The sequence below is a fragment of the Frankliniella occidentalis genome, unplaced genomic scaffold, assembly GCF_000697945.3.
Source record: "Frankliniella occidentalis isolate FOCC.00 unplaced genomic scaffold, Focc_3.1 Scaffold15, whole genome shotgun sequence".
Lineage (NCBI taxonomy): Eukaryota > Metazoa > Arthropoda > Insecta > Thysanoptera > Thripidae > Frankliniella > Frankliniella occidentalis.
In genome coordinates, this window is record NW_026267145.1 from 1,944,828 (window position 1) to 1,960,306 (window position 15,479).

At 40.7% G+C, this 15,479-nt stretch overlaps 4 protein-coding genes across 10 annotated transcripts in view; 2 read left to right on the forward strand and 2 right to left on the reverse strand.

Annotated features, from left to right (window-relative positions):
• The window catches only part of LOC113209012 (uncharacterized), a gene marked incomplete at its 5' end in the record, with an annotated part of 7,759 nt that extends 3,634 nt beyond the window's left edge, over positions 1-4,125 (forward strand). The window contains 2 exon segments of the mRNA XM_052263884.1: positions 2,268-2,456; positions 2,617-4,125. Of these exon segments, the coding sequence (XP_052119844.1) occupies positions 2,268-2,456; positions 2,617-3,149 (722 nt within the window). The 3' untranslated portion in view covers positions 3,150-4,125.
• LOC113208996 (coiled-coil domain-containing protein 174) overlaps positions 1-6,216 on the reverse strand; it is a 15,633-nt gene extending 9,417 nt beyond the window's left edge. Inside the window, 4 exon segments of the mRNA XM_052263885.1 lie at positions 5,014-5,309; positions 5,403-5,645; positions 5,727-5,923; positions 6,028-6,216. Of these exon segments, the coding sequence (XP_052119845.1) occupies positions 5,014-5,309; positions 5,403-5,645; positions 5,727-5,923; positions 6,028-6,066 (775 nt within the window). The 5' untranslated portion in view covers positions 6,067-6,216.
• LOC113209011 (mitochondrial intermediate peptidase) lies at positions 6,216-9,730 on the forward strand. 7 transcript variants are annotated; one of them, XM_026426331.2, is made up of 12 exons: positions 6,216-6,342; positions 6,686-6,846; positions 6,920-7,029; positions 7,110-7,262; positions 7,352-7,618; positions 7,761-7,949; positions 8,033-8,174; positions 8,278-8,488; positions 8,562-8,689; positions 8,772-8,993; positions 9,083-9,322; positions 9,409-9,730. In XM_026426331.2, the coding sequence occupies exons 2-12, from the start codon at positions 6,697-6,699 to the stop codon at positions 9,721-9,723; spliced, it is 2,127 nt and encodes a 708-aa protein (XP_026282116.1). In that variant the 5' UTR covers positions 6,216-6,342; positions 6,686-6,696; the 3' UTR covers positions 9,724-9,730. The 7 variants fall into 7 exon arrangements, with proteins under 7 accessions (XP_026282116.1, XP_026282118.1, XP_026282115.1 ...); XM_026426333.2 differs by having other exon boundaries at positions 6,232-6,305; XM_026426330.2 differs by having other exon boundaries at positions 6,249-6,384.
• Positions 9,731-9,962: 232 nt separating this feature from the next.
• On the reverse strand, positions 9,963-15,260 carry LOC113209010 (cullin-4A). The gene is made up of 13 exons (XM_026426326.2): positions 14,877-15,260; positions 14,050-14,413; positions 13,784-13,972; positions 13,555-13,701; positions 13,279-13,465; positions 12,971-13,163; positions 12,757-12,893; positions 12,513-12,677; positions 12,201-12,431; positions 11,968-12,075; positions 11,700-11,870; positions 11,471-11,623; positions 9,963-11,392 (listed from the first exon to the last, which is right to left on the reverse strand). The coding sequence occupies exons 1-13, from the start codon at positions 15,133-15,135 to the stop codon at positions 11,297-11,299; spliced, it is 2,400 nt and encodes a 799-aa protein (XP_026282111.1). The 5' UTR covers positions 15,136-15,260; the 3' UTR covers positions 9,963-11,296.
• Between the last annotated feature and the right edge of the window lie 219 nt (positions 15,261-15,479).

Genomic DNA, 15,479 nt, shown 5'->3' on the forward strand with positions numbered 1-15,479 from the left:
CCCGTCCGCCTTCTCCCTCCCGAGCATTGTATGTTTCCTATTAAACCTATGCATGGTCATATTTTTAACTTGATTTTGACACATCCACACCACAAACAATACAATCAATTAAGTAACAGAACTTTTTAGAAACTTTTACAGTTCTGCGGACACCCCTGCGACGCGGCAACAGTTGCCGGGCCCCCGGCAGATAGGCAAGCCCATGGCACGCGGCTGCTCAGTGGGCGGGCCTGACTGGCGTACCTCGGGGGGAGCGCAGACTCCCTCCCTCCCCCCTCCCCTCCCCATCCGGAGCTCGGAGGAGGAGTGGGTCCCGTCCGAGGGGTCGACAACTCCGCTTTTAGTGTACATGGGAGTACAGTCGGAGTATACTGCTTGAGTACAGGTCGTACAGCCGGAGTACATATCAGGTTACACTAAACGAAATTTAGGACGTGTAGTGCATTAGAGGGAGACTTTTTTTTTCTCAGTAGGGATCGTCTAGAAAGCACGTCATTATATCTCAGATTCATTCGTTCATTCGCTCAGCGCCTGCGAGACTCAGGGTAGGCCAGCCCGCAGTACACGCGCGCACGACAGGCAAGATGTTGCCTACCCCTCAGGCGCTATCAGCCTTGCATTAGCCGAACACGGGTGTTTTACTTTGCTGACGGACAAAGCGGAAATCGCGCAAAAGTCAAAGTAAAGCGTTTTTTTTCTGGCCCGGGTGCATAGTGCATGCGATGCCCACGGTCTTTAAACTACCATGCACACTTTTAGTGTGCCACGCTAACTATTGGGTTTTCGGAGTACTAGAAAGTGCTAAACACTTAAGTTAAACACATGGAAGTATTCCACTTCAGGGCTGAAACAATTTAAACTGAAACACTTTAAACTTCCGTTTATCAACGTCAATCGGCTTATCAAAACTGGATAATCGGCAATCTTTAACAAAACTAGAACGGAATCAGCAACAGCAATATCCAAGCGGCAAACTTTATCAAAACGAGTATCTCTAACCATCGGGTAGAGACAGCCACAGGAGACTAGCATAAAGGGGGAAGAACCTGGAGCCCATACCGTTCCTCAACCGCCATTGTAAACTAGAGTTTATTTCAACAAAATTTCTGGCAGAAGAGGGAGGATAATTAAACGAATGGGATATGGGGAGATGCCAGCCTGAGCTCCACATCCTCCGCTACGCGCGCGCATACCACGCGAATCACGTCAACACACTGTCGGCAAGCGCACCGCCCACTCGACGGAAAAGAAAATATGGCGGGCAAAGTAGAGGGTTGTGACTCACACGTGAAATATTTGTGATGAGCACCCCGCCGCACTGGGGTCATCCCTGCGGTCTGCGCGGTCCGCTCCCGCATTCCTTCGCTTCCTCAATAACATTCCTGGCGCCATGCATACCTCCCCTTTTCCCACCCCTGCTAAGTAAGGCTAGAGGGAATGAGATAGGGACCTGCGCGGCCGTGCTCTCGCGCACGCCACAGCACGGCACGCCTCGGGTGGGGGCGGCGCGGGGGCGGGGGTGTGAGATGAGTCACAGGCGCCAGCCCCGCCCCCCCCCCCAGCCGCACATTTCTTCCTCCTCTACCTTTAACCACAACACCACGCTGAAAGAAAGCAGCCGCGGGGTCGTCGGCGACAAATGACTGCCGCCAACCGAACGACCGGGGAGGTGAGGGTGATACGCTTCCTTTCTGGTGGGCGACACTTTACACAAATGTATGAACCGTTTTCAAACCCGAGTGAGAGAGCGCCCCTGCTGTTCACAACACAGATTATTCAGGAAAGGTATCTTTTAGATTTTGTGGGGAAATTCAGGCGTAGTAGGCGTGGTTAGAGAACGACTGCTCCCCTTGCCGCCCTCGCCCTCGGCGTCGGTGACGAGACAGGGGGATGACTCACATCAGGTCAGGTCGCGCCCCCCTCTAACCCCGCTGACATGAGTCAAGTCAAACACCGCAGGGCAGGGAGGATCCCACGATAAACACAATGTCCGATTTTTCGAGGAAAAGGTGAAAACTTTGAGGAACTCCCATATTTAAAGGAAAACTCCTCAGATTTCCTGGTAAATCTTCTCCAAAAATGAGGATAATCCCCACCTTTTTTATGAGACTTCTTTCCAAATCTTAAGGTTTTCCTCAAACTGTGGGAGTTCCTCAAAGTTTGGCACTTTCCCCCCTTTCCCTCCCAGAATCAGACATTTTTTTAGGCTCGTGGCTCCAGAGCCTCCTAAGAGCCCTCGCTGATGTGGACGCCTCCCTCTGTTGCAGTCCCCCTGTCCGCTCTGTCCGAGGCGGTCCGCTGTCACGTGTGCGGCCCCGCCAGCGCAGCGCACCTCTTCCCCGGGCAGCCGCCGGCCCCGGACTGCCAGTCGGAGGAGGCCGGCCCGGACCAGCTGCCGCCCGCCTCGAGCCGCTCGTGCCCGCCCGGGTACAAGGGCTGCCTCGCCACGTACGACGGTGAGTGACCCAGGGCTACCCTGTTCATTCGCCTGCCCAGAATTCGATCCCTGGGTGGCCAAACAACCGGCTAAAGCAGGACGACTGCCTCCAGTGCCTCCTGCGAGCCTCCTCCGGTCTCACAACCCCCTCTCGCTCTCACGAACACTTTGTGTCGCAGGGGAGGAGCTGACGCGGACGTGCGCTGAGCAAGCGTTCCACATGTGCGACGTGGCCAACGACGTCGTCTACTGCTACTGCAGCGGGCCGCTGTGCAACTCGCGGGGCGCGGCGGAGCTGGGCGAGCAGCGGCAGGCGCTGCTGCAAGCGCGTCGCGCCGACCTCGAGGGCAGCGGCGGCGGCCAGGACGACGACACGGAGGACGACGCCAGCGACATCGCCACCTCTGTGTACGACGACTCGCCCTCCTCGCATTCGCCCGTCGCCTCCTCCACGACCACCACGACCGCCTCCCACAGGGCGTGGGGGAGCAGCAGCACCTCCGCCACAAGCGCAACCACCCCAGGGGACTTCTACCTGAGCAACACAACCGAGGACGCCGCAGCCGAGGTTCCCGTTGGGGGCGCCGGCGCAGGGGCGGCCGCCACGGACGGGAAGGGGTCGGCCAGCCGCGTGCAGGGCACGGGCTTGCTGCTCGCGCTCGCCCTCTGCACCACCATGCTGCGCGCCCAGTGGACTCTAAGACTCACCTAGTTTGGGCAATACGCTTTGATATTATAATCGGAGAGTGCTAAACTCATGTACTCTAGAGTGCTCATGAACTATGTGTGACTGGTGGGAGAGCAGCTCGCTGAGTCAGTATTAAACTGCCACATTCTCCATTTCAGGAAAACACAGAAAAACCATAAATTAGAGCATACACCCAATGAAAAATATTGTCTAGGTGAATTTAAGGTCACCATCAATACTGTAAAATACAAAATATTTAATAGACATGAGAAAATAGCCCAAATTAATGAAGTAAGGGCATGGTATGCAAAATTGTTTGCAGGTGGCGTTTTTTAAAATGTTACAGCTAATTATTTCCTAATTAACGAAAACATTTGAGTCGGATTACCAAACAAAACACACACAACCAGTAACTTTGGTCGTATATTTAAGTTTCATAAGTGGCTTGTGTACCTACAAGTAACCCCTTTCTGGAAATTAAAAGGTAGTTGCAGCATCTGGCTGTTCCTTTCTTACGGTATGCTTTGCCTTTTTATTATTGAGTATAAGTACTAATTTAATATAAAAACTCTACAATGCTTTAGCAGCTGCTTTATTTGTAATAATATGCTGTTTTTAAATACAGATTTATTTCCCCATTAAGCTATTTATAAAATTAAAATAGATCTTTTGAAAAATCTGAGTGGTTGTTAGGGGTCTAACATACCGTAATTATGCAATTACTACTGGGATAGAAAGTGCCATCATATGACTTATTCAAAACACATGAGCTTCATGATTTTTTCACTATTGTGCAGGGAGAAAAACTTTTTCCTCTTCATTTTGTACTTCATGATAGAAGAAGGCTAGTGATAGTTATTTACTAGTTTACACACCCTCAAGGTGTGTTTTAATTTTAATTTTACTCTAAATTAGGGTAATTTTCTGGTTTGATTCAAGACAACTACAATTGTTTCAATTTATGAAAATAAATACATTTTATGACAATACAACAACAGAATGGTAAGATCTACCATATTCATCTGAGTTTCAGCCCACCCTGGAAACAAGACACCACCCACTTATAATGAAAATATTTTAGTGGGAAAGGTTCTCAGAGAGTCGACAAGCATTTCTACAAGGTTGGTAGTGGTATGAAAGGTTGGGGCCCCATGGTTTTACCCACACGCATGAGAGACCCCTCCCCTTTCCCTACACTGGCACTTAAAACTTGATTTTCAGAATTTTAGAGGTTTTAAGTTCAAACTTTGTAAATTTCAAAGAGAATTGTAAAAAAAACTTCAGGGGATGCGGTTAGCCAGTAATACAATGTGATTAGTCAAATCTCTCAATGGACTCAGATTCAGCACACAGTTTTACTACAAGAAGCCAATTGAATGATTTTTTGGAGGAAAAGACAACGCTCAGAGACCAGACCACCTGAGTGCAAATTTTGTCATTTTCTCCAGGGTAAAAAAAAAAGGCAAAATCTTTCAACGGCCATATCTTCTAAAGTAATTGACCCACAGCGGTGTGGCTTTGCACAATAATTGTCCTATATAATACCTTATATTTAATGACAATATCATGTCAATCAGACATCAGGGAGGAAAGTTATCAAAACTAAAGTAATTTAGTGTCGTTTTTCAAAATAAATCAACTTGGGAGTTGTTGCGACAGCACTAAAACATGTCCGATCAGTCTCCCCCAGAAACAGATTTGTTGTTTTTTTCATTAGAAGAAACAAAGCCTGAATCTAAGACCTATAACATTCTAAAAATCAGTGTTTCTTTCAGTGTGCCAGTCTATCCCCCCCCCCCCCCACCTCATTTTCTGAAGTCAAAACCCAAAGATTAGGGGTAATGTCTTAAAGTAATGTAAATAGGGCAATAAAAAATATACCACTCACCATCAAAAAGGACATCCTGGTAGTGAATTTCCGATTTACTCCGTAGTTTTTCTTCTTCTTCTTCCCATTTCAATCGCTGTTGCTCTCTCCTCATGTCATCTGACAATAAGTCTGGTGCTGCACATCCTGCAGGATATCCAGCAGGAGGCAAAGAGTTTGGTGAAGGTACATCTTTAGCCTCTGGAGGACTCTTTGGTTCAAGTGATTTAAACAATCGATCATCTAACTCTCTGAAGCGGGATAGGTCACGTCTCAAACAACGCCGTGTGCGCCCAAGTGAATCTGTGAAATCAACCCTGGTGAAGATAAGAGCATTAATTTATCATTATTCTTTGAAACTACTACACTGAATATGTCACCTTGATGAACAAGAAAAATAAGATAATTACCAATCATCTTCTGGATCTGATGGAATTTCATACTCATCACTGTCTGCTCGCCTTGCCTCTTCCTCCTCCTCCTCCTTTTCTCTTCGTCTTCTCTCTTCTTCCTCCTTCTGTTCCTCTAATCCAAGTGAATGATCAGCATAAGATGACTTTTTAGCAAAGTTAACCAAGTACTCGGAGTGTCCTTCAAATGATGATTGCTGAGAGAGACTATCATATATTTTGGCTTTCTCCTCCAGAGCAGATCTAACAGAAAAAAATATTATCTGACCAAATCCGTGATCAAGGTAGTTTTTTTAATAGAACCATCTTGCTTTAAAGACAAACCTAGAACGCTGTATTTTTGATTCCTCCTCTGCTGACAGTTCTTTCTTTTTACTACTATGGTTGGATGCATTAGTATGGCTGAAGATTGAGCTCTTCGCAGGTTTAGCGAGAGGTTTTATAAAACTTCCTTGGGCCTGAGCCTTAGCCTTGGTTGCTTCTTCATGCTTTCTTGCAAGTTCGGCTTTAAGGCTAAGAAGCTAAACAGAGATTAAAAATGACAAATTATATTACATTTAAATAATTGCGATGCTCAGGTGACATTCATATACAATAAGGCATGAGACAACAATGTTTTCCTCACCGAAGACTGGCTAATGTCCAATTTAGAACCGGAGTTCATTATGAATTGCAACGATTGGCCGTGTTACATTATAAATGAAAGAGAAATCGTCAAAATCACGCAAAACTCATAACCTAAAACTATCAGCTGACGAAAACAAGACTTATCAAAACACCGTTCGGAGCCTTGCGAGAAAACCACGGTGATTCGTTTCCGACATTTTCTGTCTTCGTTTGTTTTTAGTTTGTTTCTGTCCCTAACCAACAAATCAAACCACGAAACACCCAAACAACTTAAAAGTAACCTTATTCATTGAAGATTGAAGACTGAGTTAGCGTAAATTTTTGCTCAATATGAAAAAATGGACTTGAAGAGAATGTTTGTGAAAGTTATCATATACTACCATGCTTCTTAAAAAAACATATTTCTTAGTGTGACGACGTCGTCTGCTATTAATCCAACTTTGTTTACGCCTGGGCCTTACCCTTCACTAAGTTATCACTCAACTGTGTGTTATTTTTCTAAATGTAATTTTATAAATGTAATTTTATCATGGAATTAGCTTTTACACACCATATCCTCTATGCTTTATTTGGCAATCATACCATGAGCCTGTTTACATTTTATGAAGCCAAATACACACATTTTTGATTGATGTTTATTATGTCCTAATTTTCAGATACAACAGAAATGTATTTCACAATTTCCAGGAGTATAAGTAAATTAAATTGCCTAGGACAGCTGTTTCCTCCTCGTTATGTGTCTACACTGTCTCCTCTTGCAACAGCATTTAATTCACGCCCTAATAGACGTTTAAACTTGACATTACAAAAAGATGTAGTAAGTTATCTTCTGTTACCATCCCAGTACTCACTTATACATTTCCAATAGCTAATCTGTAAACCTCTTTCAGGGATTGTTTGGTCTGGAGCACCTCCAGCAGCCTGAGGGATTTCAGGCGATGAAAGAAGATGCTATATCAGACACTCGTCGTCTAGTCCAGGAAACATGTGATCCTAATCGGTGCGTTTGACAGCCTTATCGATACAGCCACAACATTTTCTTTTCTCAATAACATCATTCAATAATATTTTCTATTCCAGCGATAGAAAAATGGTTGTAGTTTTTGATGAGCTTTCTGATTCATTGTGCAAAGTGGCTGACCTTGCAGAATTCATTCGCCTAGCGCATCCTAAAGAAGCATTTTCCTTGGCTGCAGAAGATGCTTGTATAACTATTAATTCTATTGTCGAGCAGTATGTACTTAAAAAAAATACGTTTTCATTTCCAATCAATTAGTATTTTAAAAATTCGGATTCCAATCTGTTTCTCTATTTATTTTTAGCTTAAACACTAATCGGGAACTGTACCAAGCCATACGTTCAGTTAGTGAATCTGGTGATATTTGTTCCACGACTGATGTAGACAAACACGTTGCTAGACTCTTCCTTTTTGATTTTGAACAATCCGGTATACATTTAGAGGAAAAAGATCGCCAAAGAGTTGTGCGTCTCAATGATGATATTTTACAGAAAGGGCAAAAGTTTATGGCCGGGACAGCCCTTCCCAGAGCAGTGCATAGAAAATTATTACCTCAGAATATTCAACACTTGTAAGTTACTTCAGTTTGCAATACTCTAGTCCACTATCTGTGAGGGTTAATGTCCTGAATGTTACATCATGAATCAATTACAAATGACTCTATTTGTATTCCTTGTGAAAGTAACTCTTTTTTTTTTTTCTCTCTCTGGTAGATTCTCAGTATCAGGAGACCAAGTTTTAGTTGCAGGGCTTTATGGAGATTCTCCTAACTGTGCTGCTCGAGAATGGGCTTACAGAGTATTTTTATTCCCAGATGAACAGCAGGAAGTACTCTTAAAAGAGCTTCTCTCAGCAAGACATGAACTGGCTGTTACTTGTGGGTTTGTGTCTTATGCTCACAGGTAAAATCAGAAGCAATTAATGCAAAATTCTTTCATGACTTCAGGATGTGCTTAGCTTTGATGTTATTTTTATTACATTTTAGGGCTGTTAAAGGGAGTACTGTGAAAAACCCTGAGGTTGTCAATGATTTTCTTCAGATTTTAGCAGAAAAGTTGAGGCCACATTCTGAAAAGGATTTAGAAGTAATGCGAAGCATGAAAAAGGCAGAAATTGGTTCATCAAGTGTGAGTGCTACACATTAAGAAATTTAATTTTACTAAGAATTTTTGAAATTTTTATTTTAAAAATTCTTGTTTCTTATTGTAAAGAAAAATTTATTTTTCCCAGGATATCTTTCCATGGGACACACTTTACTACACTCGTAAAATCAAAAGGGAGTGGCTTCAGGCTCCAAGTTCAGATTTTTCCCCTTTCTTTTCTTTAGGAAATTGTATGGAAGGGTTAAATTTACTGGTCAATGCTCTCTATGGCATTCAGCTAAAGACAGTGGATATGATGCCAGGGGAGGCTTGGACCCAAGATGTTTATAAATTGGAAGGTATTATGGATAAATTTTTGCCCCAATATCCTTATGGACTAGGTAGGCGTAACTAATGCACTTCTTTGTACAGTTGTCCATGAGATTGAAGGGGTCCTAGGACATATTTATTGTGATTTCTATCAAAGGGCCGGTAAGCCTAATCAGGATTGTCACTTTACCATAAGAGGAGGGAAAGTCCTTGCTGATGGATCATATCAGGTTTGCTTCTAATCATTTTTGACATGTCTAAGAATATTAACTGAACATCTCTAGTAAGATTAATTAATTTTCTTTCCCTTAGAACCCTGTTGTGGTATTGATGTTGAATTTTCCTACCCCTAAGTGGTCTTCTCCTAGTCTTTTGTCTCCTGGAATGGTGGACAACCTTTTCCATGAAATGGGTCATGCCCTTCACTCCATGATGGCACGAACTCAATATCAACATGTTACTGGAACACGTTGTCCTACTGACTTTGCTGAGGTTCCATCTGTGTTAATGGAATATTTCGCTGCAGATCCGCGGGTTAATATTTCATACCAGTTGATTTGATTGTTTCATATTCCATCCATTATTGTTTACTAATTAAAACCATTCCTTTTTTTCTCTTCAAGGTGTTAGGATTGTTTGCTCGCCATTTTCAGACACAAGAACCCATGCCTACTCATATGCTAGAACGCCTCTGTGCCTCCAAGCATCTTTTTGCAGCATCAGAAATGCAATTGCAAGTTTTTTATTCTGCATTAGATCAAATGTATCACAGTGAGAATCCATTGGGTTCTACTGGGAGTACAAGTGATGTTATTGCATCTCTTCAGGAGGAGTATTACAACATACCGTATATTCCTAAGACTGTAAGGAGTTTTTTCGTTAGTTATGTTATTTTATTATTACTATGTTCATTTTAGGAACCTAATACTGAACTTTTTTTGACTTTCAGGCATGGCAACTTCGTTTTTCGCATTTAGTGAGCTATGGCGCTAAATACTATTCATACCTAGTGTCTCGAGCCATAGCATCTTGGATATGGCAAAATTATTTCCAGGCTGATCCTTTGAGCAGGTCTAGAGGGGAACAGTACAGACAGGAATGTTTGGCACATGGGGGTGGGAAACCTCCTCATCTGCTTGTTTCGGACTATCTGAAAAAAGATGTGACTGCCAGTCAATTGGCATCTAGTTTGTTGCAAGATTTAGATACAAGAAATAATTATATCAAAGACATGTGTAAGAACTCAATAAAGTGTCCTTCATAATAAATAACCTGGTCATGCAATTCATTGATGACACTGATCATCATTATTTTTTGATTGTTGACATTTGTGAGCTGTTGAATGAATGGGAGCAAAGTATTCAAAAACAGAGAATTTCTTTGCTTGTCTTGTGCCAAGTATCACCTGTAAACTGTAATTTTCTTGTTTTTGTTTTAAACTGTGATATGATGAATAAATGAAATGTGAATATTATTAAAAAGGAATAGATAGCACAGTCACAATTAGTAGTAGATCTACTATATTTGTTGAAAAATATTGAACTAGTACACATACGTACAATTATTGTACAGAGAAAAGACAGGGAGGTAGGGGAAAAGAGGGTGGGGGTTATTGAAAGCAACTCATACATATTTCTGTAATGAAAATCAATGTACAGGTATTTTCATAAAATGACCAGTGACAATTATTTTCCCTTTTCTAAATTTATCTTCACAACATAATGGTGTTTATCACAGCTTAATTAAATTTGATTAGGAGTGATGTTCAATGTATAAATTAGATTAAAAATGGCAAACAAGTGTGGTATTGCAGCAAAAGAAGTACATGTTGCAAGTCAGGTTCAAGACAAAATGAATAAATCATTCACAAAATTTGATGTCAATCAATAAAACAGTACAGATAAGATTTTGACTTCTGTAGCTGATAGAAACAAATTAATTATTAAGGACTTAAAATTAGGAAAATGGAGATTGCTCTGGTAACATCACTTCCAATCAAATCTACGACAATGCTTCTGAATTCTCATTACTTTAGCACACGGTTTATATGGAAGATTAAGATTACTTTAACCAACACACAAATACACACAACTTGCTGACGGTATTCTACCCACAAGATGGAGATTGGTTAGGATCACTGAAGGGAATAACTATACAAAATAAAATAGTGCCTCTGAAATGAATTTGAAGACAAATCCATATGGCTTTTTAATAACTAGTCACAGTGACAAATGACTGAAGTTAAGTCTTCCATAATTCTGGAGAATCACCTCACAGTTCACGGTTAGAGGCACAATATTGGTGTGAATCAAGAATGAAGTAGACCAATAAGCATCGATAAGCATCTCCAGGCCGGTTGCCAATATGTAGATGTGGACCCAATCTGAAATTCTCAAGGTGTAAACCATAAGTGTTCAGGAACATAGCATAAGGGAGAGAGCAACAAAAATGGTCACCCACAAAATTTAATAACATTGCAGTCCCAATGAGGGTTAAATTTAGCCTTATCAATCTTACAAAAAGATAATAGATAATAGACAATAAATACACAAAATCCATAGTCAGCGAGTATTGGGAGAGAAATACTTGCCCCTAACAGAGTAAGGCCTTTCCAATTCATTTTAACATCACAGGTCACTCAGTAAACAATCTGTAAGTAGCTTTCCAGACTCAATCACACTCAGATGTGAAATAAAATAACTGTACAATAATGTCTTGACATTACAAATTGTGGACAATTCACAACAAAATGAGCTCGCCATAGACTGCTCTTGCTTTACATATGACTCATGTTTTACCTTTCAAACATATTTCAGCCCAACTGAATGTTAGTACATTTAGGTAACATAATTGTACTGGTTTGTTGTGTCTTTGTCCCTCTCCATGTAGTCTCGGTCTATCAAGGATTCAATGCGTTTCTTCAAATCAGCAGGCTGTAGAAAAATAGGCAATAATTAACAACAGATATGATTATCAAGTAAAACTAAGGCCACAATAAATTTCATACATACCTTTACGGGGAACTTCAATATGTTATAAAGTTCACTAATCAGAAGGTTATGACTTAAGGTTTTCCTCATTTTCATAATCCTTACAATAGCAGCATCGATTTGATACTGTCTGTCTTGGAAGACCCTCTCCTCTGTTGCTTTCTGTTCTTCATTCTGTCAGAGTGCAAAATGTAGTTTTAGAACAGATAATTTAATAAAAAATAAGGACCAAAGGAAACTGTCAACTTACAGTTTCTTTCATTTGAATTTGATTAATTTTGATGCGGCACAGTTTATTTGTGAACTGAGAATCATAAGCAAACACATCATTGTTCTCAACCTCACGACCTCGAGGAGTCTTTTGCAGAACTCTAGCCTTACCACATGCTAGAGATTGAAGAGTTCGCCTTAATTCTCCATCCTGTGAAAATTGAGCAGAAAGCAGCAGAAATGAGCTTCAAGGAAAAACCATTCAATGGATTAAAAAAAGAAACAATATTACTATGCTAAGTCCTCACCTCAATATTAGTAGCTGCTTTAATCTCTTCAAATGTTATATTATCAGCTTGGTTGAAAAGTAAAAGTACAAGAGCCTGGAAGAGAGAGACTTGAAGCTCTTTCCTACCCTGTAATTATAAATGTTAGGCATTCAAATTTGACAAAGTAGCTTTGAGTACTAGATACACTCATCCATTGATTTCTGAGACTTTACTTCACACAATGAATGTAAAAGTACAGAGTTCAAGTTTACCTGAGGAAATTCAGCCTTGAGCAAGCAGTGACCTAATGTAGGTTGCCATTGCAGCTTTCTGCCTGAATGCTTTCCTAAATAGAATCTATTAAAGAAATTTTGGTACTGGACCATTTCGGCAGGAAGAGTTACATCCATGGCAACATATGTAGGCCAATATCCCATGGTAAGAATGCTTACTGTCAAATCTATGGTGTTCAGTAAATGTGCAGTACGTGCATTGGACATATACTGCAAAGAAGCAATTCAAGAAGAGTAAGATTTAAGTGGTGCATACCTCTAAAGATGTCTCTAGCACACATTAGCAAGTACCTGTCTGAAAGCAACATTAATATCTTTGCTTAGTTCCATATCTTTAAACATGCCTTCCAGTTTGGAAGTGAAGCCCCCACCACATTCTTGCTTTAGCTTACTCAGCATACTTTTTTCAGCATCCACTGAAGCCGATTTACCAACTAATAATCTCTTTGCCAGGTCCTACAAAACAATATGCAATCAGAGTTTACATCGTAGCCTAAGTAATATGAGAAGCAAAATTTTAGTCTACAAATCATACCTTTTTGTAAAATGCTTCAAACACATCTTTGCCGTGAATAAATCTAAAGAGAACCATAATTTTATCCAACAAACGCTCCAGTTCTTCTTCTGATGCCTCCTTGTTTCCAGCACGAAGTTTTGAATCAACAAATTTGGCTGGAAGAAAGGAGAAAAATAAAGTACAGTTTCCAACCTGCACGGGACACCAGATAAACGAAAGATTCAAACCTTACCAATAAGTTCAGCAGGCTTATTAGTTCTTTGATTAATAAACTGTTCAAATGCCTCTTTCAAGCTGTTACTGAATTTTTCGTTGCTTTGGAAACATTTAGAAACAATATTGTCCATTTTTTCCTTAAAATCAAGCAGCTCTTGGACCATTGTTTTGTCTTTCTCCGGATCAATAACAATCGTACGACCCTTTTTCTAGGATGACAAAGAAACAGACCATGTTAAATTGGTAAAATTAAAGTGTACAACTTAACTTTTAAACTTGTAGATATAAAATCCAGGGAGATGAACATATAAATGTTAATGTTACCTTAATGTAAGCATTGAAGTTGGTACATAATTCTTGAAGACCAGTTTTTACTCTGGTGAAGAGCTTATACAGCAAACATAGATCAGATATTCTGTTTTCTTCAAGTAAAAGATCCAGTCCTTTTTGCAGCACTGCGGTTAAATGTTCTGTTAAAAGTTGCTTCTCTACAGTGTGTATGAGAGCCCACCTAGAATTTTGGATAAAAGAAATGATAATAAGAATGATGAATGAGAACAACTAATTCTAATGAAAAGAGTATGTTAATTTTGGACAAACTTTGTAGATGAGTCTAGATAGTGCAGAAGTCTTTCATTTTCTTCAGCAAGACGTTTGTTGACATGTGCTAAATACTCAGGTACGTCATGTTCTTGCATTAAACGCTGACCCTCAGCAGCATATAGACGTTCTGTGGCTAAAAGAAACCTGTGGGAGCCATAGGTGGTTAATAATACAAAAGGAACAACACACGAATACCAACAACACACAAAGTTGAAACAGTACTTACTTAGACTCAAATGCCTCTTGATATATTTGTAAATCAGAGAGCATTCGCAGGAGGGATTTTAAAAGCGTTGTATCAACTGCATCTCCTTGCCGTTCTTTTTCAATAAGCATGAGGAGGCCATCGACACATCGAGTCTGAACAAGAGTGTTCATCACAATATGGTGTCTGAACATTTCCAGACCCATGTCCCTGAATACAGAAGGCATGTATTTATAAATCAATGAAGGGAGGACAATCTACAGAAACAGAATAGAAGAAAATCTCACCAAATCGAGTGTATTGTTGGATTTTGTAGAACATAAGTTCGGTCGAGATAAAGAAATATACTTCGAATCATAATCATCTGTCGACAATGTGATTGCCAACATTCATTCATCTTTTTTAAGAAGAAGTGTCGATCCATAGATTCTGCCATGAACTGCTGAATGTTAGCTTTAACATGTTGTTCAGCCAATGTTGTGAGATTAAGGTAAAGATGAGAGGCCATTTTGTGGTTGCACATATTTTCAACAGCCTGATAAAGCTCTTCCAGACTGTAGCGTATAGACTTTGAGGTCTGAATGGCAATGACAGCTTCTTTCAATTTTTCCCAAGTCTGCTCTTCATAGTTTTCCGGAAGTTTTGGTTTTTCTGAAAAAAGATGTAAAAATGAAGCATAACTTCGTTGAACCGAGCTTGAACCAGCTGCACCCAAGCTTTATTGAAGTAAGCAAAATGATGGACCTCATTCAACCAAAGTGGCAACAGTTGAGAAAGAGTAAAAAATTGTCTGCGAGTACTTTCAGACTGAGAATAATACAAAAGAGAGGAAAAATAGAAAACGTAATGCCCCATGAGCAAAGGAAAATGCTTTATCTTTGACGAACCAAACAGAATTAAGATCTAAGAGTGAACAGTCAAAGGAACACAGTATCGTTTGAAAAATGAAAGGTACACACATTTTGTGTCAAGCCAAGTCAACATAGCGTATAAAACGAAAGGGATTTATGTTTGACAGGCCAGATGGATTACTTGGAAAACAATCAGAAAAAAATCTTTACTGTGAGGGTTATGGTCGTTTAAGGTTAATGATTGAGACAGAAACAACACAAACCTTTCAAGTTTTTGATGACAAGCTTTTTCGCAGCGCCCGGTTTGGTATTTACTAGAGATGCAGTTTTATTAATACCATTGGGACTTGTGCTCAGAGCTGAAAAGTTCGGCCTCTTCTGATTTGCCGTGTCTGTCATTTCGTCGGCCAGCTTAAGCTTCTTGCTGCCAGGATACTCAGCGCTTAACAAGGTCCTCTTCTGAACTGGACTATTTTCTGAATCCTCACGTCCCACAATCCGACCCCTAATGTGATTTGACATAGAGGAGCATTACGGCCGCAGCCTTACCGCACCGTTCTCTTTTGCTAAAGCAAAATTTACATTCTTTGCACTTGAACGTTAAGCCTACCAAACATCATGTTTGTGCTCGAGGCCGAATGCCGGACGGACGGTCAACGTTCGAAGTATGAAAACATTAGCAAGCTTATGATGATCTGCATATGTCAGCGATTGTTACAAATAAGATAAAAATCTGCATTTTAGAGGAAGAATGTAATATTCTCTCTGTTCGAAAGGTATTGACTGCTCTGACAACGTCAAAATGAAGGGAAATTAACCAGTTAAGTTATTAAATAGAAGAGGCCCGACGATGTCTGTGATGCTGA

What these genes read in the sequence shown, in the direction of transcription:
- LOC113209011 (XM_026426331.2), top strand. Translation starts at nt 6,697, where the DNA reads ATGTATTTCACAATTTCCAGGAGTATAAGTAAATTAAATTGCCTAGGA. An exon ending in TTGCTGATGGATCATATCAG is followed by an intron (nt 8,690 to 8,771) that starts GTTTGCTTCTAA and finishes TCTTTCCCTTAG; the next exon opens with AACCCTGTTGTGGTATTGAT. An exon ending in ATTTCGCTGCAGATCCGCGG is followed by an intron (nt 8,994 to 9,082) that starts GTTAATATTTCA and finishes TTTCTCTTCAAG; the next exon opens with GTGTTAGGATTGTTTGCTCG.
- LOC113209010 (XM_026426326.2), bottom strand. Translation starts at nt 15,135, where the DNA reads ATGTCAAATCACATTAGGGGTCGGATTGTGGGACGTGAGGATTCAGAA. An exon ending in CCAACAATACACTCGATTTG is followed by an intron (nt 13,973 to 14,049) that starts GTGAGATTTTCT and finishes TTCTGTATTCAG; the next exon opens with GGACATGGGTCTGGAAATGT. An exon ending in TAAGCCTGCTGAACTTATTG is followed by an intron (nt 12,894 to 12,970) that starts GTAAGGTTTGAA and finishes CCTTTCTTCCAG; the next exon opens with CCAAATTTGTTGATTCAAAA.